General features: G+C 47.0%; 1 protein-coding gene across 6 annotated transcripts; it reads left to right on the top strand.

The window, feature by feature from the left end:
• Positions 1 to 605: 605 nt before the first annotated feature.
• Positions 606 to 15,777, top strand: LOC139815197 (uncharacterized). Of its 6 annotated transcripts, none has more exons than XM_071781923.1 (17): positions 606 to 792; positions 6,041 to 6,191; positions 7,956 to 8,172; positions 8,493 to 8,797; positions 9,189 to 9,260; positions 9,963 to 10,186; positions 10,320 to 10,417; positions 10,509 to 10,820; positions 10,958 to 11,344; positions 11,420 to 11,658; positions 11,728 to 12,008; positions 12,117 to 12,273; positions 12,357 to 12,559; positions 12,632 to 12,780; positions 12,860 to 13,171; positions 13,286 to 13,695; positions 13,767 to 15,777. In XM_071781923.1, exons 3-17 carry the CDS (start codon positions 8,059 to 8,061, stop codon positions 14,344 to 14,346), a joined length of 3,843 nt encoding a protein of 1,280 aa, XP_071638024.1. In that variant the 5' UTR covers positions 606 to 792; positions 6,041 to 6,191; positions 7,956 to 8,058; the 3' UTR covers positions 14,347 to 15,777. The 6 variants fall into 6 exon arrangements, with proteins under 6 accessions (XP_071638024.1, XP_071638022.1, XP_071638021.1 ...); XM_071781921.1 differs by having other exon boundaries at positions 6,041 to 6,555; XM_071781920.1 differs by having other exon boundaries at positions 6,041 to 7,208.
• Positions 15,778 to 16,732: the final 955 nt, after the last annotated feature.

Below are 16,732 nucleotides of genomic sequence, written 5' to 3'. Positions count from 1 at the left end.
TTATATTAAAATAATAAAGGAATTAGAGTGACAAGTGGAAGAAGGATAATTTTAAGACACCTCTCTCTATAGGTTTCTTTTTAACAAACGTCAATGATTCTGTAATTTCCTTTATAAGGAGAACTTATTAATCCAGTCAGCTTTCACGTCAAGAATAACAAGTCTTGTCTTTCACGCAATATCATAATTATTATAATTATAAAATCTGAATTTATCTATGTGTTTATAAAATTTATAATTTCCGAACTTTCCTTATTGGGGCAATAATAGTGAAATAATATTGTTTTGCTTAAATTTGTGGGGTTGCAGGATTAGAAATTGAATTTTAGTCTTTTTAGGCGTCTGTTCTAATTATCCAGCATTCTGTTTTGAGTTGATTCGATTTTAATTTTTCGCGGTCGAAGATGTGGAGACTTCCATTAGAAATTAGAGCAAGTATACAGAGACCGATAGAGATTTTTAGGGCGAAAATTCCAACTCGCTCGTCTTCCTTCATTATCATTACACCGTGGCCGCGTCGCGTGCGCCGCGCGCGCGCCAGCGCGCACCGAGATGGCGGGTCGGGCGCGGCGCGAGCCGCATTTCGCCGCGGACGGTTCGATAAAAATCAGTCGTCGCTCGGTGGCTGGCTTCGTACGATCTGGAGCCGTTCCGCGGTTCCGTGCGTTTTCCTCTTTTCCCCACCTCGACGACGTATCGCGGCGTATTCGCGGACAGCGCGGTTTCCCCTGCGTCGCGATCTTCACGATCCCGGCGCGTCACCGCCGGGTCCCCGGAGTCCGGAGCGAGACGGTGAGTAAACGGAGTAAAAACCGAACCGAGTCTAAAAGGGGGGCAAAGTGGAGTCCCGCGGGTAAACGGCGGTTTCCTCGCGCGCGGGCGGCTTCCCTCGGAAGTCGAAGTTTCCCTCCCGCGGGAGAGACACGCGCGGGATCAGCTGGTCCCGTCGCCGTGGAGTATAGCGTCCTCGCGCGGCGGTCCCACCTGCCGCGGAATCCGGAAGAGCCAGCCGACCGGTCGAGCCAAGGTTAGGCCGCGGATGACGCTTGTTCGCGTCGCGTCTCGCCCCCTTCCCTGCCCCTCGATCCGGGGCGGCGCGCCGACTGCAACGAAACTCGCTGTTTCGTCTTCGGAAAACAAGACTGTGTTCGTCGAAATCACCTGGAGCACAGGATTCATTCGCATGTTTCGCCCTTTCTCGCGCGGACACCGAAGGGTCCTGGATTTTAACGCGCCGTGACGTTATCGGTAACCAGGCTCTTCCGCCCGGTGCTTCGAGTTGGTCGAGTCGTTTTTTTTTTCTTTTTGCATTATTTCTCTCTTATTTCCTTATTCTTATTTCCTTTAATATTTCTTTGCAAAGATGACGGGTGTATTACAGGAAAACAATAATTGTTTCATGTTAAAAAAAAATTAGTCAAGCGTATTATATAAATTGTCTTTTTTAAGGACGAACGATAAAACGAGGAGAAAAAGAAGCGCATGGCCGTGAAGACCGTCCCTTTAACCGCGCGATAAAGGGCCTCGAGCGAGCGATTTGCGCGCGACACGGAGGCGCCAAGGCAAAGGTTCCAGGACACGCGTAATGCGCGCTTTCCGCGCTCTCCCCCGGGGGTGCGGAAGCGCGGCCTTAATTGACACGAATTCGCGCCGCTCCGGGAATTTCTGGCGGCGTCGCAAGGCGCCCCTTCGAGGGCCGAGCGGAACCCCCCGCGGGCTTCACGATCGTTGAATTTGGCTCGCCGCTAAATTACGTCTTCCATTCTCTCTCTCGCGGCTGGAGAAGCAAACGGGAGGTTTCTGCCATCGTCCAGCGATGTTCGGAGAACCTATATTCCACTCGTGAAACATGCATGTGAATGTAATTTATTTAAACGCGCATATGTGCGTGCGTACTCGCCTAGGGTCCCCGGGCGCCCTTCCTCCCCGTCCGGAGGGTGCTCCGGGATTGATTTCCGCCTGGCAGAACGGATCGCAGAACTTATTCTCGATTACCTCGTTACAGCGCGAACCCCGACGACGAGACGAGCGAATATCAGCCTCCCCGTCGATCGTCGATAGAGAGAATCCAGTCGTAGGGGCGTTGTCCTCTCCCGTCATATCCCGGTTGCACGTCCTTCACTTCGCCCGTCCTCGAAAGGGAGAGAGATACGAAACGGAAAAGGAAGAGGAGAAACTAAATCCGACTCGGGGAGTCGGGGATGTGAACGCGTGCGTTGCGGTCATCGGCGGCCCGGCTGATCGATCTCTTCTTCTCTCTGTCTCTTTCTCTTTCTTGTCCACGCATGAAAACAACGGCGATGCGTGTACACACGACGTAGGATTCCTCCTTTGCCTTTGCCTGCGAGAAAAACGGATAAATCCGCGCGCGGATCTGGAGTTTTGAGTACCCCCGTTTGCGGGAACCGTCCGCCAGAAGTAGTTCATCATAGCGGTGCAGTTGTGGGAGGATACGCCGCGTCTAACGTTTTAAAATCGTAGACGGATTCGTCTTGAGCTCCGTTCCGAGCGAACAAACAAACGAGTAATAACGCACATTCACGTTTTGCTGTTAGCACGGGCAGCGCTCCGTTTCTAACTGTGTACCGAAAAATTAATTTCAGATGATTATCGCCGTCACGCATACGTGATATCGGTCTGCCCGTCACGGGAATCGGAGCGTCACACGATGTGTATCTATGCACGCCGCGCGGTAACGAACGCGCGAGGAGAAACCGATGGGAATCTGTCGCTGCAGGCAGAAGCCTGAGTTCGCGGCCGCACACGTGAGAGAGTACCCGAATATATCCTTTTCTCATTATCGCTCGTCTCGCCGTTCCAGCGACAAGCAGGAAAAGCCGCTTCACTCCGCCCGACTTGTTCCCCAGCTATGACGCGACGGAATTTGCCGATATGTATGTAACAATATATGTGTATATACTCGTGGAATGTTTGGCAAGTGGTCACGCGATGCCCGATTGGGTCGACCTCAAATCGAAAAGCTTATTTCCAAACCGTCTGGAGAACTCGCGCTTGTATAAGAGATGCAATTTATATAGGTCTTTCAAGTCGCGCTACAACACCCTATTTCCCTTTCCATCTTCCAGCGTGTATAATTTTCAGAACGCAATTTCGCCGCGTGAAGTAACAATAGGGCAATCGGAGATCGTCAATTAACCGCGGTTATGCCGCTACATCAGTCGCAACTTTGTTCTAAACGTTTTATAATAGATGGCTCATTGTCAGTTTTAACACTTTCGTATCTTTAAAAACTGCAGCTTTACCGATATTTCAGACTTTTAATCCTAATAATTAGAGAGTACTGTGGTATTTCAATTTAATCTTTTAGCGAAATTACATAGGAGAGAGGGAGAGAGGAGATAAGCTCAACGGCGGCTCTCAACGCTCGAAACAGTCCGTTCTTAAAGCCGTTCCTCGCAGCTTGCATTCGTATTTCTGTTCAAAGTGCTCGATAACATCGTGTGCTTTACGCGTCACAAAGTCGTCAGCGTGAGAAAACTTTTCGTGGTTGCGTACGATAATTTCCATTTATAAAGAAAGAAATATAAATTCAAGAGGGTGTTTAGTTTGGAAACAAAACTCTTCGGCTAGGCGCCAAGGAGGAAGGCAAACGTCTGGCACGACCAAGTATCTCATTTCTTTCGCATCCTTCTCCCGCGTTGTTGCACTTTTCTGCCATTCTATTCTTTTTTGTTCTGCCTCTCGTTCTCGGTGACGAGTTGATGCACGCCACGTGTGCGCCGACAGGCACACGACACGTGTACCGTTGTCGTCTCTCCCGGAGAGAAAGATCCGACGTGCGTGCTGCGACTTTTCGTGAGCGACGGTAATCGAGATCAAACTCGCGCGGATTAACGACCTCTTGTACAATTACTGCAATTACTATTACTGCTATTCTAGCAGCGGGAAGACGGGCGCTTGTAAGTTTTCGGATTGAGACGGCTTCTTCGAGTCGCTTCGCGGCCTCGTGGCACGAAACGCTTTCTTACGACGTGCGATAATCGAGCTCACCGGACCCGATCGCTCGCCACCCGGCTTTCGACGATTAAAAGAAGAGATCGGCGTTCCCCGGGGATCGTTGTACGGACTTATGCTTGACGAGCGAGAGGATCATTTGCCTGGGTATACTTGAAACTGTTTCATTGGCGAACGATGTTATCGGGCACTTTGAACGGAAATACGAATGCAGGCTGCGAGGAACGGCTTTAAGAACGGATTATTTCGAGCGTTGAGAGCCGCCGTTGAGCTTATCTCCTCTCTCCCTCTCTCCTACGTAATTTCGCTATAATAATAAGATGATTAAAAGATTAAATTGAAATATCACAGTATTAATTATTAGGATTAAAAGTCTGAAATATCGGTAAAGCTGCAGTTTTTAAAGATATACGAAAGTGTTAACTGACAATGAGCCATCTATTATAAAACGTTTAGAACAAAGTTGCGACTGATGTAGCGGCATAACCGCGGTTAATTGACGATCTCCGATTGCCCCATTGTTACTTCACGCGGCGAAATTACGTTCTGAAAATTATACACACTGGAAGATGGAGAGGGAGATAGGGTGTTGCAGGTGTACATATGTATATCGTGTTGCGAAGGGCGCGAACGCGAAAGCGGTGGGGAGGATGATGCCGCTGAGTGTCGTGCACATTGAAAGGGCAGGCTGACTGGCTGGCTGGATTCGAGTATCGCTGTCTCTGTGTTGCCGGATCTCGTTCGTTAGACCATGGGCGAGCATAAGCGCCGACTCGTAACGAGAATAACTCCCGGACATTCTTCTGGGGAGAAAAAAAATACATATAGGTCGATATGGGGAGTTCTAATTCTTCCCTCGATAAACGCGTTTATTTCTGTTGTTCTTTAAATCCCGCATTATTGATCGCGATTCACTCTTATGTCATTATTTGACTATATTTATTTGTTTATTTTTTAAGAGCACGTGTATAATAATTATAATCATCGTAATGCGTATTGTACGTGTGTTGTACTTTGTAACGCGCAATCGTGACGATAATCAGATAGTAAACCGGGTGATAGTATATCGATTCGCAACTCTACGTTTCTGAGAAATGTGCATTATGCAACCTCTTCGCTCGTAGCCGGACGCAATCTCACTCGCGAACTTATTTATTCGCAACCTGACCTAAGGGGGATCAAGCTTCGTGAATCACCCCAATCAGCCGTGCGGGATGAATCATATTGTGTATCGCATTTATCTCACGCTATTCCTCGTCGTTCGCGCGAGGCAATATATATATTTTACATGCATATTTTACCCCTGCGAAATCTTTCGCGCGTCGGCGCCTCTGGCGAGACACGAGCTTTGGATTTCAACGTTAAGTATACGGACAAGATTCTCGGATCGTCTTTGTTCCTCGCGTATCCTGCCTCGCGAGAACCTGATTATTCCGGCCGACGATTCGCTCCGAAGCGCATAGAAACACTGCACTTCTTCTCCGCGCGAGACCATCTCTCTTTTTGCAATTTACCGTACAAGCTTTGATACGTGAGTTACAGACAAGCTGAATGGGGATTGTCACGAGCTGAGAATCCCCGGTGGTACGATATCATCGCGTTGCAAACCAACAACTGTATAAGCTCCGTTTCAATGATACTTCATGTTAGACACCCACGCTCGAACACGTTCCTCTACTCGAGAGAGAAGGAGGGAGATGAGAGCGCCGTACTTCTCGTGAAAAGAAAGAAAAACGGCTAATCAAATAGACTACGATGACGTAGGCGAATAGCGTGTGGGATAGCTTATTTGTTATAACGTTTTAAAACGATAATTGTCCCGGGGGGGGGGGCGAATAAATGCCAGTTTTGTGTAAGCGGAATCGTCATCGCGGCAATCATGTGCGACATTCCTCTGAGAGACATCCACGCGCTATTCGTCTCTGATCTATGAATGGATCCCATTCATCCCTATTTATGTTCTTATCATTCGATAAAAGCCGGTGCAGCAACGACAGGCTCGTTTCCTGGCTCGCTGCTACCGCGCGCCTTCCGAAAATTTTATTTTCTCTTGTCTCTTTTTCAGGAACGCATCCTTTTACATGTTCCTCTCGAACGGTATACCACTCGGACTGATGCGTTTGGATAGGAGTAGGATCGGAGTAATTGTTTTGCCACAACAGCGTCGGCGAGCATCGTTACTACGCAGTACGGTCGGCCGCTTTCAGCGTGAAAAGGTCGCGAATGGGACCGGAAATTGTGCGTGCGGCTCCGAAATCGCACGCGATCACGCGTGACGCTGCGACGCTGCATCGGAGCGATCGGATCGACTGCGATAGCCCGGCAGTTCTCGTTTTAAAGTTGCCGAGAGAGCCTCGAACTGGGTCAAAAGGCAGAGAGCTTGCGACCGTCCGCGACTGCCCGCCAACCTACTTGGAACACATCCGAACGGAATCGCGAATATTCTTTTGCGCGTCGCGCTCCTCGCGTTCCGGGACCAGCATGGAGAACATCGATCTATTCGAGGGCCGGTTTTTTTCTCGCGTGAAACATTATTTTATTCTTGCATGCGCTCCGATACTGCACATTTATAATCAGAACGTAATTTTCCAACAAAATTGCTGAACCATAAATCTAAATGTTTTCATTATTATATATACGTTATTATATATTCATTATTATATATATACATGTTTTCATTATTATATATATACATTATTATATACAAGTACGTAAAAAAGAATTTTTTAAATGTACTTATGCATAATGAAAACATTTAGATTTATAGTTGCAACCAATAATTGTTAGATAGCAAAGCTAATCGATGTTCCATTTATTGATTCTTGTCAACGTTTGCCCCATCGCGATATTCTCAAATCTATTCCGAGAAAAGTAACACTTCCGGATGAGCAGAATAGAACGGAGATTATTGTCGAAGACAAACAAAATCGGATTCGCTCCGTTGTCGAGGCGAAAAGAGAACGATCGCGAAACGAAAGTGCGTTATTATTCTCTGCGAAGTCCCGGTTGTATACCCATCGCGACGTAATTTCCTCCGAACCGGAACGACGCGAACCGATAACTATGCTACGCGTCTATCACGAGTTTTCACTTTTGTCACGCAAACCGCGGCGGCGAAACTAGTTTGGCGGCCGGTTTTACTCCACTCTTCGAAAACGTCCACCGTGATCCACGCGGCCGCTGAAAATGTGTCGGGCCAAACGCTGGTGGAAATAATTTCGATCGAAGTGCTCGTAAGTGTATCGCGCGAAAATAAATTGCGCTCGTGACATTTCGGCGGGTTGCCCTTCGTCAGTGGGACGTGAACTTTTTCATTCGCTTATTTATATTTTTGCAGGATCTGTCGCGCCTTGGGAAATATTTTCCGAAAGAAATTTGTCGCGTCTCGCGAGCGATTCATGCTGGAGTCGCGGTGTATCGTCGTCCATAAGTAGGAGAAAAACACGACGCGGCGACGTAAACTGGCGTGAGGGAGAGAGCGGACGTAAATTCGAAGCATATGCGTTGGTGCGACGGCAAGAAGAGTGGAATGTTCAGAATCTTAAACGTTTAATGGGACATAATCGGTTAATAGGTCTCGCGCATTCAGCCAAAGCCGGTCAGCATCACCTCACGCAACGAATGGCAACGCGCGTCGTTGCCCTCGCACTCCGGATATTTTTATCGTTCCTATAAAATTCTATTTTCTTTCGAACCTTCTCTCCTTTTCTCTTTTGATCGCTGCATCGATAGAATCTCCTCATTTTGTACACTTGCGTTTGCGTGAATATGTTTATACATTTCCTAATTTTCCATAATTTTCATTCCTAATTTTCCCTAATTTTCTCGAAGAAAACTACATTTGTCGGCCTATCTCTCTCGTTCACTCTAGCTCTCGTTTAACTCTAGCTTTAGTTGTAATATCAGCGTGTAATCATTCCGCGTATGTTCCTTAAGAGGAAAGCTCTATATACGATCGATCTCTCGTCTTTGATTTGCAGCCTGGAATGATAAATGGTGGCCACCAGCAGCATGGTATATGAGGAGATAGTCGGTATACGGGGCAGCTGACCCCAGCCACCGCGCACGCTTTTCACGCGCGAGATGCCCCACAATCTAAACTCAGCTTCCACCAACTCCGCCAACACGGGACCGAATCATCAAGCTCATCCCCAGCAGCCGTACCACCGGGAGAATGCAGATGGACTTCAGCCCGAGGTAACGTGAAATCGATCGATCGTACCTCGTACTGATAGGTCTGGCCTACGTCGAACATTTTGTATGTAGCGAACGGAGTCTCATAACGGAACTTCCGATGCGTTTTATGAGTCAGCCTTATTGAACTGCAGCTCTTTTATCGTTCATTTTGGAGAAATATTTTATATGTTGACTGCTTTAAACGACAACTCGTCGTCCCAGACCAACAAATAATATTCTTAATCAACCTTATCTCGTTGTAAAAAAATTGAAATACGAATAAAATATTCAAAGAATATAAAATACAAAGTAAACTCTAAAATAATGGCACCGTGCTTCAGAAAGAACCGGTGGAATTCGACACGTCGCATTTGCGAGGTGCTCCAGCGGAGGTCGAGGCGTTGGTGCACAACATCAAGGAGGTTGCCCAGCAATTCCTCTATCACTGGCGAACGTTCCCCATCGTTCTGCCTCCACCGTTGTCCTCGTGTACGGAGGGCGAGGATACGTTGGCGCGAAAGAAATACCACCTGAGGGATCTCTTCGTGGCGCCTAGCTTCGATGAACTGGACGCTGTCGCCGTGGATAGCAAGGGCGAGCCCAGGAGACTGACCAACAAGCAACTGGAGAGTATCAGGGAGCGGGGGTAGGTGTTCTCTACATGGAGCGTAGCGGATGTCTCAATGATTTCCTCTCTACTCGTTTGACGATCGTGATAGCTAGTCATTTTGTGTAATTATACGTAGCGGTAGTAGTTAGTCATTAGAGAGAAAGAAAAATAATAGAAAAGAAGAGAGCAATGTAACGTAGCTGTAATGGATGAATATGCCATATATCCACGTCGGGTCACCCATCGAATCTGTCGAAATATATAAGCGAAAAGCGATGATATCGCGATCGGGCGCGAGTGTTGAATCGATACCTAGCTTGCATTTTTGATGCATTAGACGCGCGGAGTCTCTCTACGCGGAGTAAATAAAGCGATTTCTTGCTTCAAGTGCGTGTGTGTCTGATATGCTCTAACGATTTCTGTAAAGCTTACACAAGGATAAATATGGAAAGCCGAAGAAGCTGAATGCCACTCAGTTGGAGAGCATTCGAAGATGCGGGTACGTGTGACACACCTAAGCGACAGTGCTTAAAACAGTAAAAGACAATGTGTTAAACGTTTGTGCAAATAGGTCGATAGGTAAACTTGTACAGCGACCTCGGGATTGACTAACCCGGCTAGCTTCCCTCGCGCGAGAACGGTGTCGCGTTCACAGCATGATCTTTCATTCCGCACCGCCATTAACTTACTTTAAACGCCCGATGAATCATATGCGGAGCGTTGATGAGATAAACGCATATTACCGTATAACTCTTTTGCGCCACTGGAATTGGAAATTGGTGTAACATCTTTTGTAACGTGTGTATTCATTATCGCATGGCACTCGATTTGTATAAACCATATATCCCCAGCTGTTGTTTGTTATTAGTTTTTAAGTTTGGCTTGTACATAATCGCTATTAAAGAAAAAATTCACGGGCTTTAGCGAGTCACTATAGGACTAGTCGATTAATTCAGCACGGATTATATTATCAACGCTATCGAAACAAGTATCCCTGGTGAAATTAGAATACGAGTAGACACTACACGTCGCTGTGTAAATTGTTTCATAACGGAAGGGGAGACACTATTTTTCATCTTTATTTGTTACATTCCTACTATCCCAAATTGTTTCTCTATAGGACATGGCGCTTTGTATGATTTTGGCCGTCGCAAAATCGGGAGATTTTTATCGCGCGGTTGACCGACGATTCTTCTTGCAGGGAGTTCGAAGTGGACTCGATCAACTTTGCCGGGCAGACTCACCGATGGCGATTGAGCGGTCTCCTGCAGCGCGGCCGAGATAGACGGCGGGACGCGTTGCTCACAGATCTCGCCCTGGCGACTAGGTTTCTCGTTGTAACGGCAAAGGCTAGATTAGTTTCCCATTGCTTCAGTGTCTCGCAATCCCTTAAAGCATTGTTAACGGGGCTGTTGCGACTTCTCGGTGAGCAGTTTGCGTCCTCCGCGCGCTTGTATGTGACGTCTAAGCCGCACATCCGCATTACCGACACCGCATTATATCTATATATGCTGTACATACATATACGTTGCATGTTACATTTATATGCATCTTGCAGACATTATAATCGGCGTGCCGTCGCTCCAGGCACACAATCTAGATGCTAAAATTAGGGAGGAGCGCTGCCGGTACCTGGTGGCGGAATTGGTCTGTAGGGTAAGACATTGTTTTTATTATTTCCCGGCGCGAGATACAATCTCCATTGCGTAAACCTAAGTCGTCGTTTTTGCTCCATACGTCGCCATAGTCGGAATATGAGGATTCTCTGGAGCTACTCTGTGGATTTATACGGAAGCAGCTTCGTCGGGCGACCACGGAGAAATTCGAGGTCGAAAGAGAATCGTCCCAGCTGTTGCCCGTTTCAGTTCCTTTCGTATTTGGAACACCTGGTGGGGCTGCGGTTGATCTCAGACTGTTCAGCAGGGACATAATCAGGAAAGCTCTGCCGACGCTCGTTGCGATTCTGGAGAGAGAGACAAGAGGCTGGTTTCTTCACTTTAGAGAAAGACTGATATCTGAATTGAGAGCACAAAAGAAACCGGACGAGGAAATAGAACGAGTGAGGAATACTTTTAATTAAGAAATTTACAATTACATTTTAAATAAATATGTTTAATATACATTCATAAAAGAGATATACATTTATTTAATTAATATATGCAAAATAAATTAAAATGTATTTACCGAAATTTTTAGGAAGTCAATGAAGCGGTGATGCGTGAATATTTACAAAGAGTATACTCGAATATCCTGTCGCATTCCGACATACTTGCGCTAGGCGAAGGTATCGCTCAGCTGCTGGTTCAACAGGCGCAGTCGGTCGTGTTGATGCACCGAGCGGTGGAGAACATGCAACGGAAGCTATCGCAAACCAAAGAATCTCTGCGACATCGTATCGAGAGCGAGCACCCGATCCTGTCGCGGATACAGCCGTGGATGCGCGATCGCATGCGCGAGGCCGAGGAGAATTTCATCGAGGAGTGCGAATGGAGCGCGCATGAAGAAGCTCTCGCGCTTTGCAGCCATCAGAATCTCACCCAGACTGTGTACTTCCTCAATCGTGATTTAACTTTCATGAAAGAGGTATCTACCGCCCGATCTTTGAATTCTATTCTATCATCTTGGAACTTGTTAGAAACCTGGATTTGTCTGTTTCAGAGAGAGCCTGTTCTCCTGAAAGAACTGCGGAAGGTGAAAACCCCGACGAGGACTTACCAATGGCCGACGCAAATTTGGTTACCGAAGAACTGGATAATAAGACGTAATTTCCAAGGCCAATCCGAAATCATTCCAACCGTACTGAGCAATACTCCGACTTCTATCACGACGCCTCGCGCTGATCCTAGCCAGCCTGTCTTTTTGGTTGAAAGAGAGATTGTACACACAACTACGACAAGGTACCTCAATCGATCAAACTATTATTATGCATTCTCATGTTCGGTACTTTTAATGATTTTGTGATAAAGGTGGCCGATGTGGCGCTGGATAAATTACATCGCCAGGACGTGGTGTTGGACTTGGAATGCGATGTTCCTGTTGGGTGTAGCCGTCCCGTGGTGTAGTCCAGTGTCTTTCCGCGCTCTACTGCTCGTGCAACCGTTTACCCCCGACTTGGAATTGAGTCAACTAAATGGGACATTGTTCCCGAGAAAGTCTTCGCAAATGCCTACTCTCTGTTCCCGACTAATAGCACTCTGGAGGCATATCAGTAAAAGTCGGACGCACTTTGAAACTGAACCAGACACAGGTATAAGATCTCTTTTTATCACGTTTATATTTTAACAGAAATATAATTAGAGTATCAGACTCTGAATATTAGTAATGCAATATAAATACGTTAACGATATCTTTTTAGGATTCATCGGCAAAGGCATGACCAGACATTTAAATAGGCTATGGAACTACGGTGCCAAGGGCCTATTAGGCACACTCATCATCCTGTTCATATTTCCCGTAGTGTGCGTCCTGGCGAGCGTCAGTTCGCTGATTGTCGCTCTCACTGCGGTCTTATGGTTAGTTTCTCGTGCGATGGATCTCCTTTTTTTTTCTTTTTTAAAGTAGAACGTAATTGAATTTAACTCATTGGCTGTTTCAGGATGCCTCTGGTCACGTTGACGCTACATGCGTTCATGGCGCTCATAATGGATCTGGATAGTCCTGAGCCGAGCCGCAATCGATACTTCGTGGTGATGGAAGCGTTGGCCTGGAACATCGGTGTTCAGGGCTGTCTGCAACCGATAGCAGCGTTATTCGTAGCCTTTGTCCTGTGCCCGGTCATCTCATTCGTGATACTTACAAGTAAATAAAATGAGTTTCGCGAGGAAAATGGCACTTACGAAAAAGTATATGCAAAATAATTTTATTTTTCAGTTGCTGTGATACGTTACTGGGTCAGGGTGTTCTGGGATACGGTTATGTTCCATCTAGTGATCAAAAATAGAGGTCGAATACCAGCAAGTGACAGTTTCGTCGTAAAGAGAATAGCTGGACCAGGACTAGCTTCGGATTACTATTATCAAGTGAGTATTATATTTTTACCCATGGATATCTGTAATGCCTGAAGAATAAAATTTAAGAAACTCAAATTATCTTTGTCAGATAAGAGCGGAACAAGCATTGGCTGCGTTTGAAGCGAAATTAGAGCTGGACGAATTACTGGCTTTCCAGCAAGAGACCGAGAGACTAATCACTCAACCGCAGAGAGATTTTACTCAGTTTGTCGAGGCCTGTTTCGGCCCGTTCGCCGCTAGTCTCGCCAAGACAAAGGATCCGTACAAATCGCTCGAGAAAGAAGCCAAAGATCTAATCGCCGTGCTGCACGAGAAGCTGGACCGACGAAGAAAGAATTTGCAGACGGGTCTCGGCGTCGCGGTGAGGAGTAAGATAAAATTAACAACTTTCGACTTAAAGGTAATTATTCTCCGTAATATTCCATGTGACTCCGCGTTCTATTAATACTCTACGAATTTGTATGCGCGTTTAATCCAGTAATCGGGTTACAATAGAGTTAAAATAACATTGCAGGTAGTCATACAGCAAGGCGCACTAATGCTGGAACGTCTCTATCCCACTCATGTTTTCGCGAGATTGCCTGGGAATGAGGAGGATTTCTGGGAGAACAAAGGTTTAGGGGTATGCGACTGGGCGGGACTGGCAGGGCTTATGTATGCCGATATCTTCAGTCTGGATTTCCTACAGCCGCTCGACGATTCCGACACGAAATTTAGATTGGAGCCACATCCAGGAGTTGATCTATCACGGTATACGGATATGGTGCACAGCACCGAGCTCGGTGGCATTAACGGGCCCGATTTACTCGGTGCCGTTTACGCGCCACGCGGGAATATTCAAGTGCATAGCCCGTATCTCGAGGTGTCCGCCTTTAATCCGAGAGCCAAGCAAGCCAGCAACAGCAGAAAGTCCGACAAGCGATGGTAATTATCTCCTAATCCTGTTACAATTTTTTGAAAGAAAAATAAAATATGTAAAACGTGATTCTCCGCAGCGACACCAGCGGCCTGTTGACGTCGACGAAAATCCGGAGGCGCACGATGACGAGCGAGAACAACTCGGAGGGACGGTGGCAGCCGTGGAAACGCCAGATTCATCCGTACAGCGCGGAGAAACTGGTGATCCCTCTGCCGATTCCGCATCCTGCTCACATAGCGGTGACGATACACAATCGCGACTCGGAGGACCCGATACCGCTCGACTCGGAACTGTGTCAGAATATCCTGCGAGCCATCGAGGAATCGCCCGGCGAGATGGCGACGGAATACGTGAGCCGGTACAGAGGCGGCGGCTGCGGCGGCGACTCCAGCTTCGACTCCGTCGCGTCGCAATCGTCGGTCTCGATCGACACCGGCCTGGACAAGGAGAACGAGACGACGCAGGAGACCGCCGCGGCGAACGCCGAGAAAGACGGCGAGACCTACCACTGGACGCTGTCGAATTGGGGCGGTGGCATGACGCGAAGGCGGAACAATTCCGGATCCATAAAGGTCGACCTAGCGTCACCGGAGGACGTCACCCTCGACACAGATACCACCAGAGTGATGTTCAGCACGTACGGAACAACCGTCTAAATTAAGACCGCCGTTACACGCGCCGAATAAAAACGGTTATCTCGTCTTCGCGTTTTATAGATGACGTTAAAAAAGAAAAGGTAATGAAAATGAGACAGACAAAAAAATGAAGAGCTCCGCAACTTTAGCGAACCCGATCTTAGAGAACAGCCTTTGCCATCCAAGATTACGCGATGCAATATTAAATATTCGCATTATTCGCTCTCAGCTAGAAGTAATCGCGGAGATCAATCAGTATACAGATTAAGCCGTTTGCCGACGAATTTACGATCCCGATCAAAAGTGTAAATTCAAAGAGTTCGAGGATAGGGAGGAAAGCGCATTTACGGATTCAATTACTGTATAAGTATGTACGTGTAATCGAGATAATTCCCAGTGAATTACAATTATTTATATCGTCACGAAATTTAATCGCGCGAATCTCTTATTATATTTAAATTTTATCTGAAAGTTCGTTAGGCAGATATTACTCGCCGAAGTTATCCCTGCGATATTGAGAAGTTCGGAACTTTGATTATCGGACGAATACCGGTTTAACGAGGAATATCGCGCGATCGTTGCGAGATTCCGAAATTACATTATGAGATTTTTAAGAGTATTATATAAGAGAGGATTATATATATAGGTATATATATAGAGAGAAAAGAGAAATCACAGGATATTCCAGATCTTAGCGCAGCAGGCCGAATTAGACGAGGTCTCTCCTTTTAATATTACGTTAATTAAACAAATGCGACATTCATATTGACATACTGTATATAGATAGCTAATTGTATAAAAATAAAACTTGTTAACGTAATATTACTCCGGATTACGCACTTTCCGTTATTTACGACTACGACACGAGGGCTAAAGCGGCGACTGGCCGCGACAAAGAGGATATACATGCTTGCGATCGTTTAATCATTTAACATTTAACGCAACGTATACAGATATTATAAATTATAAGCGTGCGCTTGCCGGCGATTATGTCACCTGCGAGTAGATCGCGGGAATCGTAAAAAAAAAAACTCCGTCGCGGAGCGTTTGAAGTCCGAGCGTTATCGATCCATATTCGACGATGTACAGCGTAAAGTTGGCAAGTAAAGTGACGCCCCCGGAGCGTAACTTATTTGACGAATGCGCCTCGAGCACCCCCGGGAAGAAACCTTGATGTCCTTCCAGCGTCTCTCTATCTCAGTGTACATTTTATTTTACTAAAATAAAACCGCAATAGATGTTAGCACCGGAGGTCGACTCAGAAACGGCGCGGCGCGGCGGCGTGCCGCGCGACGGGAAGGGAGGAATTACAGTCGCAATCGAAGTGTATATTATCGTCGAGACATTTCTGTGCGGATAAAAACTGGAGGATATAGGGAGGATACGGCGACGCGACGCTGACTATAAACACCAACGCTATTCAGACTCAATAAAAGTTTACTGTAATACAAAGTGCGTTTGCCAAGCCCTCGATTTCGCCCCCCTCCCCCCCTCCTCGGGTCGTCGTAAAGTTAGGCGGCGTTCGGGGAGCGCGCTATTAGCGCTATTGAATCATTTTGTCTTTATCGCTCATCAGGAATAACACAAGGATAGAATAAGCAAATAGCGCTAATAGCCAGCTCCCTTAGTCGCGGGTCGGGTGCGTTGATAAATCACGCGGGAATAAGTATGTCTCGAAATCAAACGAGGCGACGATCGAACCGTTCGATCGATTCGCGCGATATTTCAAATGGTATTCGAGTCCTTGTTCATTTCTCATCGCGACAGTCGCCCTACTTCACTCGGCGACTTTCTCCCTGCGGAGTGAAGTCGGGCGACCGTTCCTTGGAGCGTTCGCCCGCGTTCGGATGCGCTTTCAAGCGGAAAGACGCAAATCTCGAGGGAATAGATTTATAAAAAAAAAATAAAATAGATAAATAAGACTGCAGGATTTCTGGATTCAGCGTGCGAGAGAAATTCAGACGAGATCGAAAGTCATCGATGGGAGGAGCGAGAGGATGGGATGAATCAAGAGCGCGAAGCATCGCGCGAGATTCGGCGAAAGCGACAGCGATCGAAGATGTAACCTGGACGTCGCTCCGTTCGAGATCTCGCAGCGCAAATCTCGACGAGGATTCTCGGAGTAAGCGCCCTTTATTCTCTCTTCGCGAGAATTACTCTTCTCGATGATAATTTTGATAATTAGCCGGCACGAGTGATAACGTTGCAGATAATGCTGCGATCTTTTTTCCGACAGCGCGCCGCCGCTTGCGAGCTATCGATTCTCGACGAGAGCGAGAGCGGGACTTCCTGGAGCGTCTACGGGGAGCCGGTGGCAACAAGTGGTCTCGTCTACCTGACTAATCGCGAGCCGGGAGTCTCGCGCTCGGAGATAAAGCGAGATAAAGAAGCGAGAACGTCGCGAGCT

The sequence above is a fragment of the Temnothorax longispinosus genome, chromosome 6, assembly GCF_030848805.1.
Source record: "Temnothorax longispinosus isolate EJ_2023e chromosome 6, Tlon_JGU_v1, whole genome shotgun sequence".
NCBI lineage: Eukaryota > Metazoa > Arthropoda > Insecta > Hymenoptera > Formicidae > Temnothorax > Temnothorax longispinosus.
This window is presented reverse-complemented; position numbering and strand designations above follow the sequence as displayed.